Source organism: Zonotrichia albicollis, chromosome 6, assembly GCF_047830755.1.
Source record: "Zonotrichia albicollis isolate bZonAlb1 chromosome 6, bZonAlb1.hap1, whole genome shotgun sequence".
Taxonomy (NCBI): domain Eukaryota; kingdom Metazoa; phylum Chordata; class Aves; order Passeriformes; family Passerellidae; genus Zonotrichia; species Zonotrichia albicollis.
Genome location: NC_133824.1, coordinates 3,287,807 through 3,310,739, shown reverse-complemented (window position 1 = coordinate 3,310,739; position 22,933 = coordinate 3,287,807). Strand labels below are relative to the sequence as shown.

Below are 22,933 nucleotides of genomic sequence, written 5' to 3'. Positions count from 1 at the left end.
ACAGATCAGAGGGACAAGTCAGGATCAATCTTAAGAAAGATGTGGTGTCACAGCTTACCATACAAAAACTGGGAACACTGAATATAACCTTCTTCCATCTCCTCACACTTGTCTGCAGCAGTTTCTATATCACTTATAGTTGAAGCAAAAATAGCTGCCCCAGATTCAACCAGTAGTTTACAGAGATGAACACTATTGCAAGAAGCTGCACAATGCAAGGGTGTCCTGAAATAAAGCAAAAACATGTACATGAAGTTTCCATGAATTCTAACTTTCATCTTGCCCTTTAGAGCCTGTCTGTTTTAAAAGGAAATTTTTCTTTATGTTTAAAGGATGTGTATGCATTGTGTAAAACCTGTCAAGCAGCTAGGATGGATTTCAGGATTTACCTGACTCCAGTAAAGCCAAGCATTATGAAACAGATGATAGCAAAACTAATAATTTTCACAGCTTACAAAGCTGTTGGGTGTGAAAGGGTATTTTCTAATACAAGGAAACCTGAAAGGTAAAACAAAGTTGAGGATTCACATTCCCACCCCTCAAAAAGACTTCAGGAATGCTACAGCTACCTGTAAGGTGAGATTCTTCAAGAACACCAGCATCTGTAGTGGTATTTTGATGAAGAAACTTAAGCAAAATAACTTTTGTCATTTGTCATTTATAGTTTAATTATTTCAACGTCTGAACAAGAAATGCAACTCTACCATTAATTATCACAAACTGTAATCTCATTTATGGTTTGAGTGCGCTTGCTTGGGAGCTGTAACCTTGCATTTGAGTTCATCTCCACCTACAGCTTAGAGAGTACTCATTTGATGGGGGTAAAGAGGAAGGAAATTGTTCCCAGAACAGGTTTCAATTAAATTTTGAATGTGCATCTAAATGGTGCTTCTCCCAGACACCAGGTTAAAAATCTTGACACTTACCAGCCATCACTATCTGCTGCATTTACATTTACACCAAAATCGAGCAGGAACTTCACAATGTGGTGATGACCAGCACACACTGCATTATGCAAAGGTGTAATGCCTTCATCATTTGGTTTACTGGGATCATCAACCTGTTGAAAACATAAAATAGTTTAGCACTTCCTTTTCCCTGAATACTGCATGGGGTTGCCATTGTTTAAAAGCTTACCTCATATATGATTCGTTGTACCAGATCAAATTCACCCTCCAAAGAAGCATCTAGGAGGAGAGCCAAGGGATTGAACTTCACTCTCAAACCATGGCCTGTTCTTTCTGAGTTGGGTTTCTTCAAGTTGGTACGTTTTGTCTGAATAAAGATGAAGGTTGGAAGGCAAAATTTCAGGTTGTACAAGTAGGAAAAATGATTCATTTATGAATTTCATCTTCCTTAAATGATATTTAGAGCTATGAAATCATTTCTATTTAAGTCTCTAAATAAAAGGCTTGATACATTACTACATTTTATGCAGTTAAAAAAATGAAAAAGCAAGCAAATATAGTTTCAAAGCTTCTAATTAAATATAGTGAGTACAAGGCATGAAGTACTTAAGTCAGTGTTTTAAGCATCATCATCTTAATTGTATCTAATATAAGGTGTGCATATTACTGGTGGATTATCTAAGACACTGAAAACTTTTGCTTAGCCTGGAAAGCACCACACAATTAAGCCAGAGTCTGTACTTAGAGGAATCAATGCCTTGAATGAGCAGGAGTCTCTGTTGAAGGTCAGACCTGGCAAGTTGGGAGTTTTGTTGTAGGAACGAAAAGTACAGAACATGAAGCTATTTTATGTGACATTCTAGCTGGTGTTATCAGAAGCTGCATTTTCAAGATCTGAAGCACATTTAAATGTGTTTTGAGAATATTCTGAATGCCTTACACGTGTCCTTGTCACTTGCTGTGGAAAAAATAATCTATTATTAACTACAACTTTTATAGACTGCTTTTGGTCTCTAGCTCTGTAGGATCTGTTTTCACTTATGGTCCTGTATAGGATGGCTATTTCAGTTTGGAAAATAAACCCTTCATATAATGAATAATATTAGTTGCTAGCATATTCCATTCTCCCAGAAGTATCCTGGCCCTTATGCTCGTGGAAAACCATACAAAGCCTTGTGCACACTGCAGTCAAATTCTCAGAAGAATGCAAGGCTCCTCCCTGAATCTAAAAAGGAAGATGAACCTTAGTTTCAAAGAGTGGGTGATAACACAACAACAAAGAATAAAATCCTTTTTTTTCTGTACTTTTCAATTCCCCAGTGTGGTAGATTTTGGTAATGGCAAGTATTTAAAAGATTTTAAAGTCCTGGAGGATGGACTTTGAAAGTAATTCAAAGGATGTGACAAGCCCATTAGAAAAACATTGTTGCTATCACAAGCCAGCTATGCTGCTGCTAGAGTTAGTCCTGTTCCATCTCCTCTGAGAGGGGAAAAGGAGAGCAGTTTCCCCAGAACAGCTATTTTAGCTTGCCTGCAAATTAAAAAGCTTCCCACTGACCTAACTGTTTGTATGAAACTAATGGTAAGCTATCTGTGAAGGCCTGAACAAATTAAAACAAATAATGGAATCTCCAATTCCTGAATTAGTTCTACAACAAGAACCTCCAAAAAGTTGAGAAACACATACACAACCTCCCATTACCTATTTGCATATCTTCCTAATTAAGCAGGTAGAGTAGCAAAGAAACTAATCCATCAGAATTCTCCCTGGAACTCCCCTGGTTTTCTTTCCTTTTAATATCATGAGACTTCAAGTGCAAAGATATTGCTGAGCACAAGCCTACCATGTCCCTGTTATGCTTAAGCACAAAGCTAATTCTGTAGTTCACAAAGTTGTTCTTTTGCTTTGTTACTTACTGGAGGAAGTGGAGGAGGAAGAGCAGGTGGCAAAGGAGCTTCATCTTCTACTGGAGAACTGACCTCTGGCGTGGGACTGGGTGACTGCTCAGTAGAAGGAACTATAGAAAGGTTGTTGTTGTTGTCTTCAGTTGTCTCAGATGTTTGATTTGTGGTTTCAGTGCTTATCAACTCCTCGGTGGCAGGAGAAGGTAACTCATTGTCATTGGCATCTGACGAGGGGGGCGGTTCCTCAGGGACAGGAACCGTAGGTTGCACGGGAATTGGTTCTTCAATATTGCCATTGGTGCTGGCGTTCCCGTTATCAACGTCAGCTAAGTTGCCTATGAAGTCCTGTGGATTGCTGGGCTGATAAAAAGGAGCACTTTCTATCCCCCCAGCCAGGGTGTTAAAGCGCTGGTACAACAATTTCTGTATATTTGGTCCACTGGGGCCCTCTGGCTCGGTGATGGAGCTGCGTTTCTTTAACGGCCTCGGAGCGTTGGCCAATTTCCTCCTCAGAGCCTCCAGGTCAGCGTCACTCTGATAGCGCAGCGGCGAGTGCACGATCGGGGTGAGCTTTGTGGGACTGAGAGGACGGGGAATGTTCTCCACATTGCTGTTTTCACTGGGTGCTGGAGCATTTTCCACCTCTTGATCTTTTTCAGTGACCTCACTCTGAGGCTGAGGTGGTGGCTGTGAGGGAGACTGGGCAGGCAAAGAGCCATGAAGGAATGGCAAGGGTGAGGGAGAGGTTGAACCAGACTGTAATACAGGCTTTCCATAAACTGAAGAAAAGAAAGATGGACAACAGTGAAGAGCTGTTCTTAAATTACATAATAAAATATTTATAAATAAACAATTAATACTTGTTTGACACTAATGCAGAAAGAAAAAATATTGTTCTGGGGACTGTCAAAACAGAAATAAATACTTACCTGTTGGTGATGCTGATGCTTACAATTATTAGCTACAAGGAGCATCTGGAAGGTTTTTGCTCTTTCACAAGGAAACAGTAGGAGAAGCAAAACTCCTATCTAGACACTGGTTTTTCAACTTATTTATCAAAGTATTGATAAAGTATCCAGGCTATATTGTTCCAACTGCATGTTGTTTTAAAATAAAATCAATGCATACTTATTGATAACCTCAAAAAATATATTAAATTATTTTTCTGCTATGCTGCATGCACAAAAATTACTTTCCTCACAGATTTAGACACGTTTTCCAAATTGATATGGGAAGTGAACTAAGCTAAACAAGTAGATCTTAATGTATTTCAAAGAAAAAAAAAAAAGCAAAATATAGTCTACCTGCTTTTACCGACTTATTTAAAGTATTGTACACAGCTTGTTGGTAATTCTTTGGTGGTGTTGCTTGCTGAAGATACACTGAGTAGATGGAACTGGAGTTCACTGTCTGTGGCCCTTTTCTGGGAGACTGAGGTCTGGATCCTTTATCAGCAAGAAAAGGTCTGATTGCCACAGTCAAAGGCAGTTCTGGCCTGCCCTCTCCTCCTGGGAACAAGGAGGGACCAGAGGGTTGATACGTGGGGCTGGGAGGGACAGAAATTCTCTGCTGGATCTGCTGAGAGGAGCTGGGCTGGTGCACGGTGCTGGGCGGCGGGAGCGGGACCGGCCTCTGCCGATTTGCTATGCTGGTGCCAGGCCTGGGCAGGCTGCCATCCTTCCTCCTTTCCAGAGAGTTTGTAGAACCTGTTCCTAAGGGAACTGGGCTTGGATAGGTCCCATAGTTCTGAGGCAGCTGCTTGCTTACACCAGGAACTGTTGGTGGCACCTTCCCCAGGTCAAGGCCCTGTGTAAGAACAATAAATAGTATATACCATTCAGTTCAATAAAGTATGTCTGGGCAAGAACATTCCTTTTTCAACATACCATACAATCTTGTGGGACAGAAAAGGAGTCAACATAAACAATTTGTGTTCCTTTATCACTAGATAAACTCAGGTAAAATCATATCTGAGGATCTCATCATACCTCAGACAAAGGCCATTGTTGAAAGGCACTTTCAGCTCTAACACATTCATATCAATTTAAAACTATTTGCATACATGCAAAGCCTGATTGACTTGTTCTAGGTTCCAGAGCTCAGTGTCTAGTTGATCTTGAAAACACATACTGTCAGAGTTTAGCAAAACAACTAGGAGACCAAGTCCTTATTCTTTAAAGATTATAGTCTTAAAGAATTCATAAAGTACTATTACAACAGTGAAGACAGATACCACTATTAGTCTCACTTAAGGATGGATTTAATGACTTATTTTGTGAGATTTTTGAGAAAAAGAGTACACTGAAAAAGTAATAATCTATACAAAGGAAAAAGACTAACAAAGGTATGAATTAGAAAAACATGAAGGAGACAGGAGAGGATTAGGAGAAGCAAAGAGGAAGAAGGGGAGACTAGATATGTAAAAGAACAGGAAGGAATACAAAGTACTGAAGTTGAAAGAAACCCACACATTTTAATGTGATAAGAACAGGAAGGAACAGAAAAAATATAATTTTCTCTATGACTTTTTAAATAAATAGCAGAAGGGAAATGGAATGTGTAATTGAAGTGAGTTCAGCTATGAAAGCCAAAGGTTCATAATTTCAGCAAAGCAGAACTATAAATATATCACAGATGAAACCCACCAGCTTATCAGTACTTCCTAATACTGAAGTTGGCAAAGGCTGGCTGGATATAGTTCCTTGCTTTAAAGCAGTATCCATGCTTGATTCTTTCCAGTCTGTGTTGGAGATCTGAGGGGGTTTTACCACAGGGGCTGAGCTCTGTTTAAGTAGTGGCCAATTTCCATCATTAGCTTGAAAACAGACAAAAATACTAGATTTAAGATAATCCATACTAGCATTGCAAACAAGCAAAACAACATGTGAAATAAAATAGCTTAGATTACAGTGGGATTAGTTTTATTCTAGAAGCAAGATAAATCAAAATTAACATTTGATTCAGAAATCAATATTGAAAGCCAAATCACTGCATAGAATGTGCTGTTCACAACCCTTTAAAATTCAAATTGAACTGAAAATTTCTATAGAAAAATGTGATCAAAATTTTGGCTTGAGTGTTGCATATTCTGCTATTAGAAAGCAAACCAATTCAGAGTAACAATCCACACAGAAACACTTCATCAACACAATTCTTTGGGCACTATCCAGAGACAAAGTCAAACTACAGTAAATGTTAAGTCTGTGTAAGCCCTGAGAGGACTTACTCCAAATTTAAACTATGGTTACCAGATTCATTCACCCATAACAGAATGTAATAACTCCCTTCAGCAGCAGGGTGGAACAAAAGCACACATTCCTTTGCTGCAAGTGGTGGTTAACTCACCTTTTGTTTTTCCTCAACATACTCACCCGATTAAAATTGCCCCAGCAATTTCATATTAAATAAATTTATAAAGTCAGCTGACAACTTTAACTCACAGCGTGAAGATGCAAGTCATGGGCTTTTATCTTCATCATATGCAAAAAATCATGCATAGCTGCACATAAACTGAAGCAACAAATCCTTAATGAAGTCCTAGAGGCATTGATGTTACTTTATTAACTGTGTGGGACTATTTAGCTTCAGTTCTCTAAGTAAGCAAAAGAGTTTAAGTAGCTTAATAATTAGATATAGTTTATAGTAACTAAATAAATCCTATGTTAGACCCTAAGGATTTGATTTGCCTTTAAAAGATTAAACATCAGGCATGTCTTCCTGTAAGGAGGCTGGAGATCATTCCTCCATCCCTATGGCTTGTAATTGTTGTAGTGGAGCACTTAAATGTGTAAAGGTGATGTGTAACATGTCATTGACTCTACCACAGGATAGGAGCTGAAATGGAGGGGGATTGTGCCTTTGTGGAGATTGAATGAGATTTCTGGACCCCACAGTAATAGAGGCCATGTTTCCTATTTCAGTTCTAAGCTTCTGGAAAATAGAATCAACAGGACTATTTCTAGAATTCTCTGTCTGGTATAGTAGATAGCCTCAAAATAAGCTGCATAGGAACATTCTAATGAGAGTGAATTTTCCACCACCACTCTAGCTTCTATTCATGAGCCTTACCCTCTTTGTTGAGTATCTCTCAAAACAGGATTAACACTTGCATACTTTTACACTGAGAATACAGTATACAGTCCAGAAATCACTTTTCATACTTGCAAGCTGCTAGGAAGTAAAGTGATGAGGCCCAGTTTTAATATTGGCATTATCCACAAGCTGAAAATGTTGTGGGTTTTGTTTGTTATTGTTTCTGATAATCTGGTTATCAAAAGTGAGACCAAAAAGGTGTCTAAACTCTTAGGCCCTAAATAATGGCAAACTTTTCAACTATGCACTGAATTAATGCTTACTGTACAAAATGTGCAAGACATTCTATAGCTCCAGTAAGGTTACAGTTCAGTAAAACCTTTCTTTTGAAGATCAGTGAAAGGTGTTATAATTGATTCATGAAAGCATCTGGATCTGTAAGTTAGTTATGAGGAAAAAGCACTTACAGAAACAACAGCAAGAGACACGACACATTTAAACATCTTACCTGCAAATTCAACACTTTTCTATTAGAAAGACAGATACACAAAAACTTATTGTAAACAGCATATTTTTCCCCAGATAACAGACTGGAAGCAAATTCAGACTCTGTCTCCTCTCTCTGACCTACACTGTGAGGGTGGGGAGTCAGTGGCACAAGTTGTCCAGGAAGTTGTGGATGTCCCATCCCTGGAGGTGGTGTTCAAGGCCAGGCTGGATGAGGCAACCTAGTCCAGGGGGAACTGATGCCAACACTCCTGCTCTCAGCACCCCAGCTGCTGCTCTCAGCCACCCCACAGCCAACTGGCTCCATCCACCCCTCCAAAAATGCACCCTCCTGCTTGTGCCTGTAAACATAACACCCACTGCATTTCAGCTCTCACCAGGCCATTGTGCATTTACAGAAATAAGACAGTGACACACAAACACAAAAGGTTTTGTGCATTTTCTCTGACTTTCCCTAAAATTTTTGTAGGTCTGGATCCAGGTTACTCACTACAGCAATTGAAGCACACTCCAAGTCCAATGGAAGGCAGCAAGACTCTGGGTATTGACTTGGGCAGAGTGAGCTTTTATCCCAACTCTAGAGTCAGTGCAACACAGAAACTTGAGGTTTCCCACAAAGTAACTCAAACTAAGCCTCAAATTAAGTACCTCAATTAAGATGTATTTGATGCATCTATCCAATCCAAAATAAACTAAAACCCTTTAGCGATTGCCAGAAATTTCTAACACTGAGAAAATGTTGAGGTTTTTCAGAGAAGAAAACTCATTCCTGGTACACTACTCCAGTACTCCTGGGATGCATCTGCTGCAAATCTGTTTCCTTCAAAGATGAAAAGCAACTTCTCAATCAATTTACATTTCAACAGCATCATCTACACGCCAGACCACATCACAAGTTCTAAAGATGCTGTTTAATATGCATCTGTGTGCAAGAGCTCAGATGACCATATTAAAAACTGAGTTCTTAGCTAGCCAGAGATCTTCTACGGACTCACAGTGCTGGGTGTCAAACAGAGTAGGTGCCAGGCGGATGACATTGTGAACAGCAGACTGAAGAGAAGTGGGAGGTGACAGAATAGGATCCACTATTATGTCTAAATCAGAAACCTTCCAGGTGTCTGGAGATTTTTTCACACACCCACAGTCTGTCTCTACCGGATGCACCAAGGCAGATCCAGTTACACAGAAAAAGAAAGAAAAAAAGTGGTGGAAAAATTATAACAATGACAATGGAGAACATTAGTACAGGAACACTCAGATAATGAGAAACAAAAGCATGACAGTTGAAATAAATTCTCAATTTCTTTTCTTCCTGGGAACACGTACGCTTCTCCTTACATAAATCTGTTTTAGAGAACTTCATTCAAGTATCTTCAAAATAATAACTACAAAGTCAGTCCTAAGGCAGAATAATTACTTTTATAATATTAAAAGTTCCAAGGTAGGTCTAGAAGTGGGCATGTATATTTTGGGATGTTGATATTACAAAATTGTAGCTTTTAGTTGGTAAACTTAAAAGTTAGTCCTTTTCCATATGTGGAAGAAGGATCCACGAATCCGAAACAAAACTGTTGCAAATCTGTACCTTCACCCCCACAATTAAGACATTCCATCTTCTTGAGACTTCTCCATAAAACCACAGTGATGGGATTTGTACAGACTTTGAATACTTTTAGCTGATAAAGGTATTGCTAAATCACTAATATCAATGGGAAATACTGGAGTCTTTTTTTTAAGTTCTGTTTGGCCAGTTTTACTTTCTGACTCTGGGGCTTTTTGGGGGGGAGCATTTCTGACATTCTTTCCTACAGAGAGGTTCAGATTGTCTTCTCCCACCTCTTCCTTCCCATCTGGAAATCATGATGCAAATTTTGCTGGAATATTCAGTTTTAAGTCCTTGACTGTATGTGAATATTGCAACAGCTTTTGTCTCCTAGTCATTCCTTATCCCCTTTTTGATATCTCCTAGGAGACCAGGTAAAATCAGTCCTATGGTTAGACCAATGGGATCGTGCATTTTTATTTGTATTATGTATATTTTACCAGCTTATAATTTCTTAAGAATTATGATTTTTCTAAGGTATGAACAAACCGGTGAGATTCACTAGAATTGAGAACTTAAGGGACAAATATGACCTGCTTCCTTCAGCCTCTAACAAAAATTACATAATAATTCTATTTGACAATTTTAGATGGAATTATTAATAGTGGGAAACATGGAAGCCAATTTCAGACACAACGTTCTGGGGAGTTCTGGAGGGGCAGCTTCTTCCCTAAATGGAGCAGAAACAAGTAAACAACATCAATGTTATGGTTGGTCCATTTCAGAAATGCTTCAAAGACCACAAATTCCCACATCTCAGATGGAGCAAAAACCTCTCATAGTTTTATTCTATTTTTCCTATTTAGTCTCCTTCTGAGAAGTATTATTCTTATTATTAACTCATTAGCTTTGTTTTACTTGACAAAAAGCAACAAGGTGTAGTTATTTATAATACAGTTTTCCACAAATTTGATTTCATTATTACATTCAAACACAGAAAATAATTGAAAAAGCTGTTAAAGACACAAGATAGAATCTGGCATGTGAAGAAAACATGCCCCTTTTAGGGATGTAGCCAGTAAAATTTCAAAGAAAATACTCAATTTCCTAAGAAAAAATAATGGAAAGAAGCAAAAATGCCACAGATCAAATGACCGATGTCCAATCCCCAGAACATTATTAACACATCTGAAACCTGCCTCCTCCCCTACACCAATTATGCCAACACTGGGTCTCTGAAAATTACTCCTTTTCTTTATTGCCCCTTTTCAAACCATTTGTATTAACAAACATCACACAAGTACTTACCAGATTTTGATCTTCCATGTGTTGAGTTGGGAGCAATGGTGAGGGACTGTGGCTTAACTGGATCTACTGGTACAGCATAAGTGCCAGCACTTGGAACTTGGATGTAAGGCCCTACTGCTGCCACCCTTCCTGAAGCACTCAGGGATGACTGGGGCGATGAAGTTCCATTAATTCGATTCAACTGGAAACGATGGGACAAATTGATACGTGAATGTCCATTTAATCCAGGCCCTTCAGCATGGACAGGGAGGTCTAAACTTGATTATCTACAACCATGCACTCTAGCTGGGACACCTGACAATTAAGTTATCATACTCTATGCTTCTACAAAAAAAAAAAACAACATGGTAGAAAGCACGAATTTTGTTCCTTAAAATCAACACCTCAAAGCTTAAATTTTTTAGTCACAGCACATATGTCTCTTGTAGATAACTATTATCTCTGGAAAGTCTCTGTCACTGTGTCTTTCTCAAGCAAATGGTCAAAAATGAGTTCTTAAATGATCAAATATGTACGTGTTGGGTTTTTTTAAAGCAATACCTCCAGCTAGTAATACATATAGAAATCCAGAATTCACCTCTTAAAATCTTTCTGAAGCTCCAAACAACTATTAAGCCTAACTTTATCAAACTGTTAATATTTTTATCCATTTTTCATACTGGAAGGTATTTTATAAAACTCAATTTTTTTATGCATTCATGCTTTTAAACATGTAGCACATAGTCATACTTTCCTTCCTAGAAATATAAACTTTTCTAATTTTTAATGTAGTATCGTCTGTGCCATAAAGAAAAATAAAAGAAAACATATTCTGTCTTAGTTTTTGGATACCTATGAGAAACCTTAGAATAGTTTTAAGAGACCTGCTACTTTTATCATAGGTAACTGTACTAGAGTGGGAAAAAGGGAGATTCTATGCAGTTTTTATAGGCCCTTGATAAACTGAAGTGTGGCCCTTTGAACAGTTTATCTTACAGGAATGTTTTCTTTTTGACGTGCCTCAACTTTTTTCTTGTACAGTCGTTCGCGCAGCTCGTTGATTCTCTTGTCCATCATGGCCACCTCCATATTGCGTTTGTTCAGGAGCTCTTTCTGCTGCTGGAGCTTGGAGTTCTGCTCCTGGTTGAGCCTGTTACGGATCTTCAAAAACAAACAAAAAAAATATAAAACAAATAAAACTCCACTTGTTAGAAGAGTTCTCGGCAAGATGGTTTGTAATGCAGTGTTTAAAAAAACCGAAAGGAATTTGGATCAACAGCTTGTTCTGGTGTCTCTACGGTTCCACACATCCTGTCAAGTTAGCATTTGCAACCATGAACTACTCTTAGAAGAAAAAACTGAGAAAATCTCCTAAAAAAGCTAGTGGATGCCTATTAAATACATAGAAACTGCATCCCATTTATAGAAAATGGATTGAGGAATTAGGCAGAAAGACATTTCAGAAAATTTCACTGTGAAGAACTAAATCACAGAAAATGTTTGTTTAAAGTCATGCTTACCCCAGACAGTTTGTCTATCACGAAAACTAAGTGATACAAAACTTGTAACAGAAATTATGCCATTGATTCTGTTTCCAGACCCACATGAGACTTTGTGATGTCTGGAAGGGGTGTTAACTGAACTGCCAGTGCAGGGGCTCTGCACAGATTTTCCTCTCTGCAAGGGGATTAAACTGAAACCTTCACAGCAGTTTTCCAGTGCATTATGAGGTGGATTACTTTTATGGTTTAAATCAACCATGACACTCACTATAATTACTTCTCTTGCTTTGCTGTTGGCATTTTTTCACACCTTCAATAACTCAGACATTGTCTCAGTGTTCTTATTTTCATGGTAACGTTACAAGCAAAAAACACCTGAGGCAAATTTAAGTCTTGATAAACACATATGGGATCACTGCAAAGCACAAGAGAGAAATCTTCATCTATTGAGCATCTTTGCACTTAGAATTACTCAAAGGCAGATATGCCTTGTACAAAGGAGGAAGGAGTAAAAAGAGAAAAAAGGAGACTTATTCCTAATGCATGAAAACAGAATTGATTAAGTTCTGCTGTATTTGCTCATCTAAATAAATGAGACTAATTTTGAAATTTAAATTAATTTTAAAATATAAAATATATTACAGTTGTTACCTTGATCACAATAAAGCCCTCAAATAAAAAAGCCCTCAAAATCCTAATACATTAGGACAGAATTTGACAAAATTTCAATTTAAACTAGATACTTAACTACTTGTATGAGAGCTACACTCTAGATATAACAAGCTTCTTGCAGGAGATGTACAACATTGATGCAGGGAATACAGTGCAATAATTGTAGTATATTCACACAATGTTACACTATCTAGTGCAGGGAATATAGTGCAACTTGCATATTTAATTACTCTATTAAAATGTGTTATTTAATTCCTATGTATTTTGTTTATCCACACCAGACAATGTAGCTATAATTTTTACAATACACTTTAAAAATTACAGTCATGTCTCCAAGTTAAGATGACATGTAAGTGAGCTCGCTATACCCAGATCAGTGCAAGATAGAGAAGTACCAAAATTAGTTTCACAAAAAATTTTGAGAGAGATTAAAGCAAATAATAAATTATGTAGACTTTCAGTATTTCCGTATTAGGGCCTGAGAAACTCCCTTCAAAACACTTGCACACTTTGTATCATTACATGTATAAGGAACAAAATAGTTTTTAATGTTAGTGAAGTTTTTTCTGAAAAAAGGCTGTATGGCAACTACAACCTCACACATTAACAGTATTCCAACACTACTTTTATAAGGTGTAACAGAACCAAACTGCTACTCATAAGAGCAGCAACAAAACTTTTAAAATCTACAGTTGTAATTCAAATAGCATGTTTTTGTTACTTACCTGTAGCTCTTGATACAACTTTTTTAATTCTACTGCTGCAGGCCCTGTCATTTGTCCATTGTAAGACTGAAACCCATTCAGTTTCCCTTTCCTTAAATCCTCCAGTTGCTGAGTGAGTTGATCCACTTTTAACACTGCAGCCTGCAGTTCCTGCTGCTTTTCCTGGAACATGGCACTTATATGCTCAATTTCAGTTGCTAAAATTAACAAGATAAAAATAACAAAGAAACAATTAAATAAAGCAGAAGTTGTTAATTTTTTAATTCTACAAGTACTAATAAACACACCATACTAGCTCTACATCTAAAATACATATAAAATATTTATATTGCAAATTTGCTAGCAGTCATAAGATTCCTAATGGTTAGAGAATAGACTTATTCTATGTTTGACTATACAGAACTAACAAAAAGTTCTGTTGCATACAAATGTCATCGAAACACAGAACCTCCATGAAACAAAAAAATGTAGCTGAAAACCTGCACCAATGCTATAGTGATTTAAAATACAGCATTATTTGTTAGTCATGCAGTGAACAGTAAATAAATTCAGAATTCCACATACACAAATTGCCATTCATCATCTTGCTGTAGTCCACTTGTCCTCTCATGGCACGGATTTTTTTCAGCTTTGTCTCTTGGGTTTCAACACGTTCCTTAAGTTTTTGGAGCTTTTCACTCTCAGAAACAGATTGCTGCTGCCGACGTTCTTGCTGCTTCAGGTAACGCAAACGTTGCTCCTGACAAAAGGAGGTTTTAAACAAGAGAAATCTCTTACCCATTTATTAAAAAAAAAACCCCTAACACATTAGCTTAGAAAACTCTATAATTGTGATCAGGTTTTCTACTTCCACAAATCAGAAAATGTTGTATTTCATTGAAATATGTACCATCCCTAGAAAAACCTCTTTAAAATAAATTAACAAATCTGTTTCAGAGCAGAGATTCAAGATTTTTTTTAGACAAAAAATAACATATTTACATAGACATGCGAATACAGCCCTAGTCTGAGCATTCATTTGAATACATCTGTGACGCTTCCTCTGGCATTTGTTTTCTGCCACTACTAACAGTTTTCTTGCTGTTGGCAAAATAAATTTCCAGTGCTGTTACCCAGCTTCCCAAAGATGACAAAGTATGCCCAACAGACCATTTTAAGGAAATTGACCTGCTGTAAGAAAATATTCCACTTTTAAATAATAATTCTTCTGCTGGGTGCACAAGGAAAAATATTTTTTTAGTATAATTTCCATCAAGAAAGAACAACAGAATCAGTAGGTTGACTCTTAGGTATTCCAAGCATCAAAGGCATGCTGTATAATACTTCAAACAACAATGTCAAAACCATTAAACCCCCTCCCCACTCTACAAACATACTTAGATTCTTCTGTCTCTGAGACTTGGAAATGCAATACATAAATTTTTATGAATTTGGCATATGCTCACCCCATCCCACTATTACTCTACTGAATGATCCACTGAAGATGACCATGGAGTCAAGCCTGTTCTGCCACAGATCATGAAGGGGCCACACAGAGGCAAACATGCCCTAGCAATATTTTTGTAAAGACACATTACATAGGTCGTTCTAGCAGTATTTATGCCAAAAGACTGCACTGCCTAGGCTAAGATTATTCTGGTAAAATGATGCATTTCTCAAGCAATTTCTTGAGCTTAGAGCTTAACTGAAATGACTTAGTGTGTTTTTTTTCTATCCACAAACTTATGCTTGCATATATTGAAAAGAAATGGTCTGTATAGAATTATTACCTTAGCAACCAACATTTGCTGTTGATTTTCAATCTGTTGCTGTTGTCGGGCAGCCATATCCTGCAGCTCAGAAAGAGTGAGCTCCACACGTGGATTCCCAACCTGCAGGACAGAAAATGTTCCATGAATGTGCTGATGTGTATTCAGGGCATTCTGAGCTGAAAACCTAAACCCCCACTCAGCAGAGGAAGGTTCAAGGCTCCTCCCAAGTCCTCAAAGAAAGAGGAATGATGGGCACCTGGGAAAGAGTGAGGATCATCAGAGCAGAAAGGAGGGACACAGACCATGCAGAAGGGCAGAAAAAGCAAAAAGTGGGAAAGTGGAAGGAGATGAGAACACTAAGCGACAAAACAAACAACAGGAGAAAAAAAGAGCTCTTATTTAACATTTAACTCCTCTCTGTTCAGATGTTTGGTAGCACTAGCACACAGTCCTGGTAAGGCACACATGATAACACACATAAAAGCAGGATTTGAGACAGCAGGAGAATGTGAAGCTGCTTTCCTTTCCTAATATTTTCAGCTCAACTGCCTTGGCACCTCAAACTGCTGGTTCACATTATTGACCTGGCACAGTACAAGACCACATGAGAAACCTTAGATAAGGGGTCACTAAGATCACATTCAAAGATGGTGAAAATTCTGATATATTCAGCTCATTCAGGGTAAGGATCTGTGAAAAACAGTCTGTACAAGTGAAGAAAAGTAAAGCTGATTCCCTTCAGATAGGTAAGAGGCTATTACTTTGAATGAAATGCATAGTATTAGCAAGGCTCACTCCTTTTGCATTTCAAAACTAACAGAAGCTAAAAAATTAGGATAGAGACACAAATGATGAAGATTCTTTAAAATTCATACCATGGGTGTGACCAAATTTCATGGTTTAAAACATTAATGCATTGTTTCAATATATCCATAACACTATCAACAAATATGATTTACATTTATAGACCAAATTACTTCAACCACACTTTTTGTATGCAACCTCAAGTAAGAAAGTGAAATGTTTCAAGAAAAATTCCAGAAGCTGACATTTGCTATTCAGAAAACCAAAACTCATAACCTTAGAATTGCAGGGTTTAACCACAACTTCAGAAATTCCACAGAAAGAAAATTTTAGTCTTTGAAAAATTATGCTGCAAAGTTCAGAATAGCCCAACATCTGTTTCAAAGTATTTACAAACAACTCAGTTAATTTATTGGATCTATTAAAAGCTGGACTACTCCAATAATTCAGTAAATAATGTAATTTTTTCATTACATGACTACACTATTAGTAAACCAAACAAAAACTACATCACTTGCTAACCACAATACAGTCAACACTGCCGAAAAAGAAAAGATATTTAATTATTTTGGATATATTGTTAAATAATACTGTTTCAAATGCTTATAAAATGGAATGAGGTTTGAACATTTTACATACAGAAAAAAAGAACCCCAAACTAAAAATAGATCACACATCAGATTATGGATCTGATCACACCTGACCCCATAAGAAAACTGATTTAGCTGCTGCTACTGATACCCAGCATGTGTAGCCTGCAGTACTTGTACTTCACTCTCAGAAACTTTTCTTTGAGACCACATGATCTCAGGCATTTTGAATGGCTTTTTTCATATTTCTACATCAAACTCCTACATAAGTATCAATTCTCCAACCAATGCACAATACAGAAGTTTCTTTAAGCTTCATTTAGGAAATTAAAATACTAATTGTTTTAAAGTAACTGAATTCTTTTTTGCTACCTGAATTAGTATTTCATGTTGCTGCATATAATTCTTCAAGTAAGACAAACACCAATCATAAAGATGAGCCAGATTTGGTTCACTAACTTTTAAAGCAGCTCCATCTTGGACACATGACATTGACATGTCAGCTAAAATGTTTAGATAAGATTATTGTCCCTGTTTGAACACTTCCCACAGAGTAAGTTATAAAGTGAAATTATAATGCTTACTGGAAATGACAACTGAAATTCCTCTTACTAGTCACCACTAATGAAAAAATTTCAGAGTAGAGCAGTAATTAAGAGAGGTGAAGTCCACTCAAGATAATAATTTTCTATTTCAACACAAGGAAGAACTAGAACTTACTAGTGTGTACTTTTTTTTATTAGCATGACTTATGCAGAGAAGAGTCCTTCCCAATATTCTTTCAGGGCAGGTAAGTTGTACTCACTTGTGGCCACCAAGAGAGACATTTTATTATTAATTACTGACTGAAAGGCACTAATTGGCTAAGAAAGTAAGGAAGCTTCTCCAAGTGCCATTCACAAACCAAAATGTGCTTGAGAAAAGAAAACAAAACAGAAAACCAGATGCTGCTCCCAAAACACCTTCAGGCTCTGCAGACTTCAGTTGGCATGACCAACTGAGAGAAAAACAAACTCCTGCATCTGCTTCTGCTGGGCTCTGCAGGCAATTCCTACAAGGGGCTCAGAATGGCATCATGGCTTCCCTGGATCACTGATTTTAAAAGTTAAAGGGGGAGTGTGTGTGAATCAATAGCATTTTCTCAATACACACATGAGCTTTTTCAGAAATATGCAACATGCATCAGACAATGCACAGTTTTCCCAATGCTTCCTTTCTTTCTGCTTTAATTACCAGTTGAAGTTAAAAACATTGATAGCCCATTGTATTTCCAGTAGAAATTTTGAGTATAACACTGTCTAAGAAACAGAGAAGTTTCATTCCACTAAGTATTCTTGTTAAAAATATATCCAGACTCAAAAAGTGATATCTGTATAGAAATTGTGAGCAATTCAAAGTAAAAAAGCCATTTCACCACATGAAAATTAAATATTTTCTAAATGGATAATGTAACCTGGAAAGCACAATGACAGTAAGAAACTAGTTTGTGAAAGCACCAGAATCTAACAAAAAAACCCCAACCCAGTTTAATCCAAGAGCTCAGAATTTTTACTGTTCTAAACAGACATATTTGGAAGTCTCTCTCATAACGCCTAGCAGAAGTACTGTATTCTTTTGTATCATGTAAAATATAGAAGATTACTTATAAGATTAATGCAGATATTAGCATCTCCTTGAAGAAGCTATGAACTACTGTAAAATGTTCCATTTAGACAGTCTAATGTCTAAAAACCTTCTATAAATGGCAAAGCACAAGAACATGGGAAACAGTGATAATTAACCATTTAAATATAAACACCCTATGAGAAATCTTTTAATGTTCGCCTCACTGAATACCAATACCCTTTCACTACAAGAGCTACACTGTACTTAGGGGAAAAAAAAAATAACACAGCTGAGGAAACAGAGCCTTGAACCTGTAACTTCACTCGCAGTTTTCTCCTTTTCATCCACGTGGCAAAAGCAGCAAACAGCATGAGCAGAAGTCCTCTTCAACATCAAATCAATTCTTTTCAGATAGACTGTTGCTGGTTTCAAGTCTCCAAATCGGCACAGCTTCATTTTTGAAACAGCATGAAAACCACAGAATCCTTCTCTTGCCGAGATCTAGTTAAATTGATTAGTTCAGAGCTCTTCCTATTTGTGGAGTCTGCTTGTAATAATGTGTATGCAAACACCCCACAGAGAAAAAGCCTGTCTCAGTCCTTCTCCAGAACCTCAGGCAAAGACAGCTCTGTGCTTTCAGCTCTCTCAGATTCTTACATTTGTGCTGCTCCTAGCAGTTATTACCAACTCCATCCACCAAGGCAAGACACTCACCTCTCATAACAAACCTGAGCCTATCACACTGAAGGTCCAGAGCTCCTCCTTTCTCCTGCAGCAAGGGAAGCAGACCTCCTACAGAACTGAATTCTGAAGGAGGCACTAAAAAGCCACCACAAATACCTACTCCTCCAGATTCCACAGATTCATTTGCTACATGGTGATACATCAAAGCGGACAGTTTTGCTGAATTGTAAATTTCTTTTCATTGATTCACAGCAGCATTTACACAGGGATGAACTCCTAAATGAAATGCCATAGAGCAAACATTGCATTATTAGGCACTGAGAAGTATATGTGCCTCACATAGGCAAGAGTAATTTACACCTATATTCACCAATTTCTTAATATTGACAGGGATCTTAAAAAAATTATACTTGTATTATTTAACATGCACTTTAAAAGGGCATGATGAAAGATAGCATTTGTAATGAACTCGAGTTTCAGCTTCTGACATCATCCTCCTACTACAAGCTAATATTTTACCATTTGATGATTAATATTTTTGAGACAGGTGAGATGAATAGTAATTAAACAGTTTGGGAACCAGTTTATAAGCAGCCTCAAAACAAATCATACCTTAGGCATTTAATTAAGGAAGCAAAACTCTTTAATATTTATTTCTACATATTAGTCTTGTCACCCTAAAAATTTATTTTCTTATTCCTCCTTCCTTTCTATGCTGTTTAATATCACAAACCCCTCAGTCTACATACTTCTGGGCTATTATGAATTGCTTACTCATTGGCAACTCACAATGGTAAATGAAAAATTGCACCTGAACTTAATAATACTTCTTTGACAAGCAGGATGTACTGTAGTCAAGGGATGGAAGCAATAAGGGCAGATTCCAGTGGTTTTTTGCCTTTACTCCCAACAGAAAACTTTCTTTTAAGAGGAATCTAATTATGTCAATATTAAAATAAAAACCCCATGAGACCAACCCTTTGAATAAATTATTTTTTAAAAGATGATTAATTGGGATGTGGTCTGATTTTATGCAACTTTTTTGCTTCCACGCTTAACCCATGAAAAGAATTATTTCTTATAATTTTCTAAATTTGCACCAGTAAGAACAGTTACTTTGAAAATAATAATAAAACATACACTAAATCCACACCTGAGACTGTTATGATTTCAAAAGAGCTTTAAAGGAAAAACCAAATATTCAAAAGCTTTACAGGCCACTATAAGGACTGGTGGTCTCATGCTTTGGTTCAGCAACACCCAGCCAGTAAAGCATCACATAACCAACTCATTGAAAAAGAAAAGCAGAGTAATACAAGAACTTACTAATCATTTCCTGCACACTATCTCTTCGGATCTTTTTCTAGGTTTGCAAGAACCACCATGTCATTAACGTCCCTTATCTATTTATTCCTTCTTTCTAGTTCACACCCATCTCCCACACAATCTTCTGAAGTTCCCTTCCCAAAACCCTGCATAGGGAACCACAGGTTCAAGTAACTCAAGCTTCCTGAAACTGGCCAAGCTCCACCTTCTCCTGTGCATATTCTTGTGCACTCAATCATGTTCTATGAATTCTCCCATATTTTCTAGTCTTCTTCCTATCATTCCCCCCCATCACCTGTATCCTTTCTCCCTCATTTAGTACTTCTCTTCTTGTACTTTGTTCCACTGCTCTGTCCCTCTCTTGTCACAGCCAGAAATTAATCTGAGGTTAAATCACCAACTGCCAAGGTCAATGCCACTTAAAATGTGAACAACCAGCACACAGAGTTTAAAAAGTCTGTGCCTTAGCTTCTACTGTGGAGCCCAGAAGAGCTGGTTCTGGCTTTGCCCATCAAAATGGAGACACAAAAGGTTTTTGCTTGTGTTGCAGTACTCTCAACCATCTTTATTAAACCAATATTGTCATTCTGTCAGTATTCAGCCAGTTTATTAAAAAGTCAATACAGAGCAGCTACTGAAAACAAAGCAGCAGATACCCCACCTGCAGCCCAGCTCCACTGTTTATTCTTTACATAGGTTGACACTCTAAAACTGTTATACAGACAAGGAAGATTTTGGCCAAATTACCTTTATAGCAAAACCAAAAAAATAAAAAACCAAAAAAAACCCAACAACCAAACGAAAAAACCCACAACAAAATCAAACCAAAAGGACTTCTCTGAAGTGCTCCGTACCTTCCTTCTTCTGATAGTAAAGGTAACCATATGGTCAAGGAGAAAAAATGTGAAAGATACACTCTTTACCAAATGGGGTAAACACTAGCATATCAAAGACTGAGGGGGTGGGGACACACACCCATCACCAAACCAAAACCACAGTACTATTAGAGGCAGAAACTGCAAGAGAGAGAAAAATTCCAAGAAGCAACAACTTGGAGCTTGTGAAAGAATTTACATCCCCCATATGGACTTCATTGAGGAGACATACAATTCTGCCATGGCAAAAAAAAAAAAAAACATTTTCACCACCCTAACAGGAGAGCACAGCACAGGTGAGAAAGATGCTGCAAGTTGCTCCTGAGAAGGTTTAAAATGGCTACATGGAAAGGCACAGTAAATACTTAGGTTTTACTGCACATAGTGAAAGACTCACTTTCCATAATCCACAGCAGTTTTAAGTTGCTGTGACTTCCTAGAGCATAGGAGGGAATACAAAATTTATCTCCAGACTAGGGATTTACCTTTGCAGAGCTGTCAAATCCCAGAAATCTCCAGAGCTATGTGACAAACAGAACTGGCAGATCTGGAACTAGGCATACGAGCATGTGCGCAAAGAGGGAGGAAGTGTATTGTAAAAATGAGCATTTTCCCAGAACAAAGCAGAATGACAACTATAAAATGAAAAGGGGTAGGTGTCGGATCTCAAGATCTCAGTCCTGAGATGCTGAGCCCCCGAGACCACCTTGGGGGGCTCGAGACTCCTGGAATGTTGCCAGAAGTGTCTGGTGGCTGGACTTTAACCCTACACAGGAGACGACAAGGATGAGGGCTTCACCAGGGTGAATGGTGAAGGGATTAGTTAATTAGAGAGTGAGACACAAAGTTTAAGATTTATGTACAGGGGGATTTAGAAGAGTAAGATGGAGGAATTGGGGTGTGTCCTGCCCTCCTTCTTCTTCCTCTTCTCCTCCATCTTCTTTGGCCACGGTGGCACCTTTGGATTAGTTATTACTGAGAGTACACCGAGTTATAAGAATAGATAGTATTGAGGAAAAATAATAAATATTGTACACGTAACAAGGGATATAAAGATACGTGGCTGCCCGAGAGGGCAGACAGTGTGCCCATGGCTGACTGCTGAGCAGATCTTTGTTTGGCTGAAAGAACATCTTTTAGATAAACAATTAATAAACATAAAAACCGAAAGAAGAACTGAAGCCTCTTCTCGTCCTTCGATACGCGGGCTGCCCCAAGGCCACCCCGGGCCTTTCCAGGCCCCTCAAACAGCCGAGATAAACCGGACACTTGGCGTTCCCTGGGCGGACACCACCACCACAACCTTTCGGGGGGGATAAACCGAACAGGTAGGTTGGAGTGATCTCCAGCCACTGAATTCCAGACACAGACTGGTGCTCTGACAATTCTCGGCCTCTCCAAACCAGGGTGCTGTCACCCCTGTGGGCCATCCCTGCATTTCCTCCCCTGTGTGGCATTTACAGCAAAGGAATAACAGCTCTGGCTGAAGAACTCCAAACTGCCAGAGCATGAGAGAAAGGAACAGCTTGCTTTGCCTGCTGAATCTACCAAAAGACTTCCTAATTCTCCAAATGCTAACCTGGACATGAGCAGCAGAAACCCAGACAGGTTCCATCTTTGCCTTAAGCTGCATTCAAAATAACAAAGGGGAGGATGTTCTAAAAAGCCCAGTTGGCAACAAAGCCTTAAGGGTTGCTGGTGAGAATATCCAACACACACCTTGAGTATCTGTCCTTGGCACAATAGCAGTGATGAGGAAAACAGATGGAAGATATGTGAGTTTAATAAGTCACTCCTGCATCAGATAGGTCTTAGATGAAAAGTATGTGGCCTCTTTTTGCTCTCTGAGGTCTACAGGAGGAGATGGAGCATCTACTGAAGATTAGTGATTCAGATCTCTGTAAATTTCTGAAATCTATTGACCCTGTATATCATCAAATTAAATGTGGTCATATGGAAAATGACCACATTTTCCATAAAACCTGATCTTAGGGACACACACAACAAACAGTTTGAAAATCCTTTGTCTAAACTCATGTGTAATGCTATCAAAAGATAAAAGAAAGTATCTGTTTTTATTTAAGCTAAAATAGAGTTTTGCTGATCTCGACATGGATGACATTATTTCCAGTTTAGTGGCTTTATCCACAGCTCAGCCTTGCATTTTTTTTAATTGGGTCAGAAACATGCCGATAGCAGAAATCCATTTTAAAGAAT

The 22,933-nt window shown here is 38.0% G+C and overlaps 1 protein-coding gene across 5 annotated transcripts in view; it reads right to left on the bottom strand.

The window, feature by feature from the left end:
• The window catches only part of PPP1R13B (protein phosphatase 1 regulatory subunit 13B), a 73,881-nt gene that overhangs the window by 4,340 nt on the left and 46,608 nt on the right, over positions 1 to 22,933 (bottom strand). For 2 of the 5 annotated variants that reach the window (XM_074542287.1, XM_014264446.2), the window contains exons 5-16: positions 14,851 to 14,952; positions 13,646 to 13,820; positions 13,082 to 13,278; positions 11,179 to 11,343; positions 10,204 to 10,384; positions 8,348 to 8,503; positions 5,459 to 5,628; positions 4,118 to 4,619; positions 2,826 to 3,592; positions 1,138 to 1,275; positions 927 to 1,060; positions 59 to 225 (exon numbers count right to left, since the gene is read on the bottom strand). In XM_074542287.1, the coding sequence (XP_074398388.1) occupies positions 59 to 225; positions 927 to 1,060; positions 1,138 to 1,275; positions 2,826 to 3,592; positions 4,118 to 4,619; positions 5,459 to 5,628; positions 8,348 to 8,503; positions 10,204 to 10,384; positions 11,179 to 11,343; positions 13,082 to 13,278; positions 13,646 to 13,820; positions 14,851 to 14,952 (2,854 nt within the window). The remainder of the gene's footprint in view (positions 1 to 58; positions 226 to 926; positions 1,061 to 1,137; positions 1,276 to 2,825; positions 3,593 to 4,117; positions 4,620 to 5,458; positions 5,629 to 8,347; positions 8,504 to 10,203; positions 10,385 to 11,178; positions 11,344 to 13,081; positions 13,279 to 13,645; positions 13,821 to 14,850; positions 14,953 to 22,933) is intronic. The other 3 variants (XM_014264447.2, XM_014264449.3, XM_014264450.3) reach the window with 3 other exon arrangements.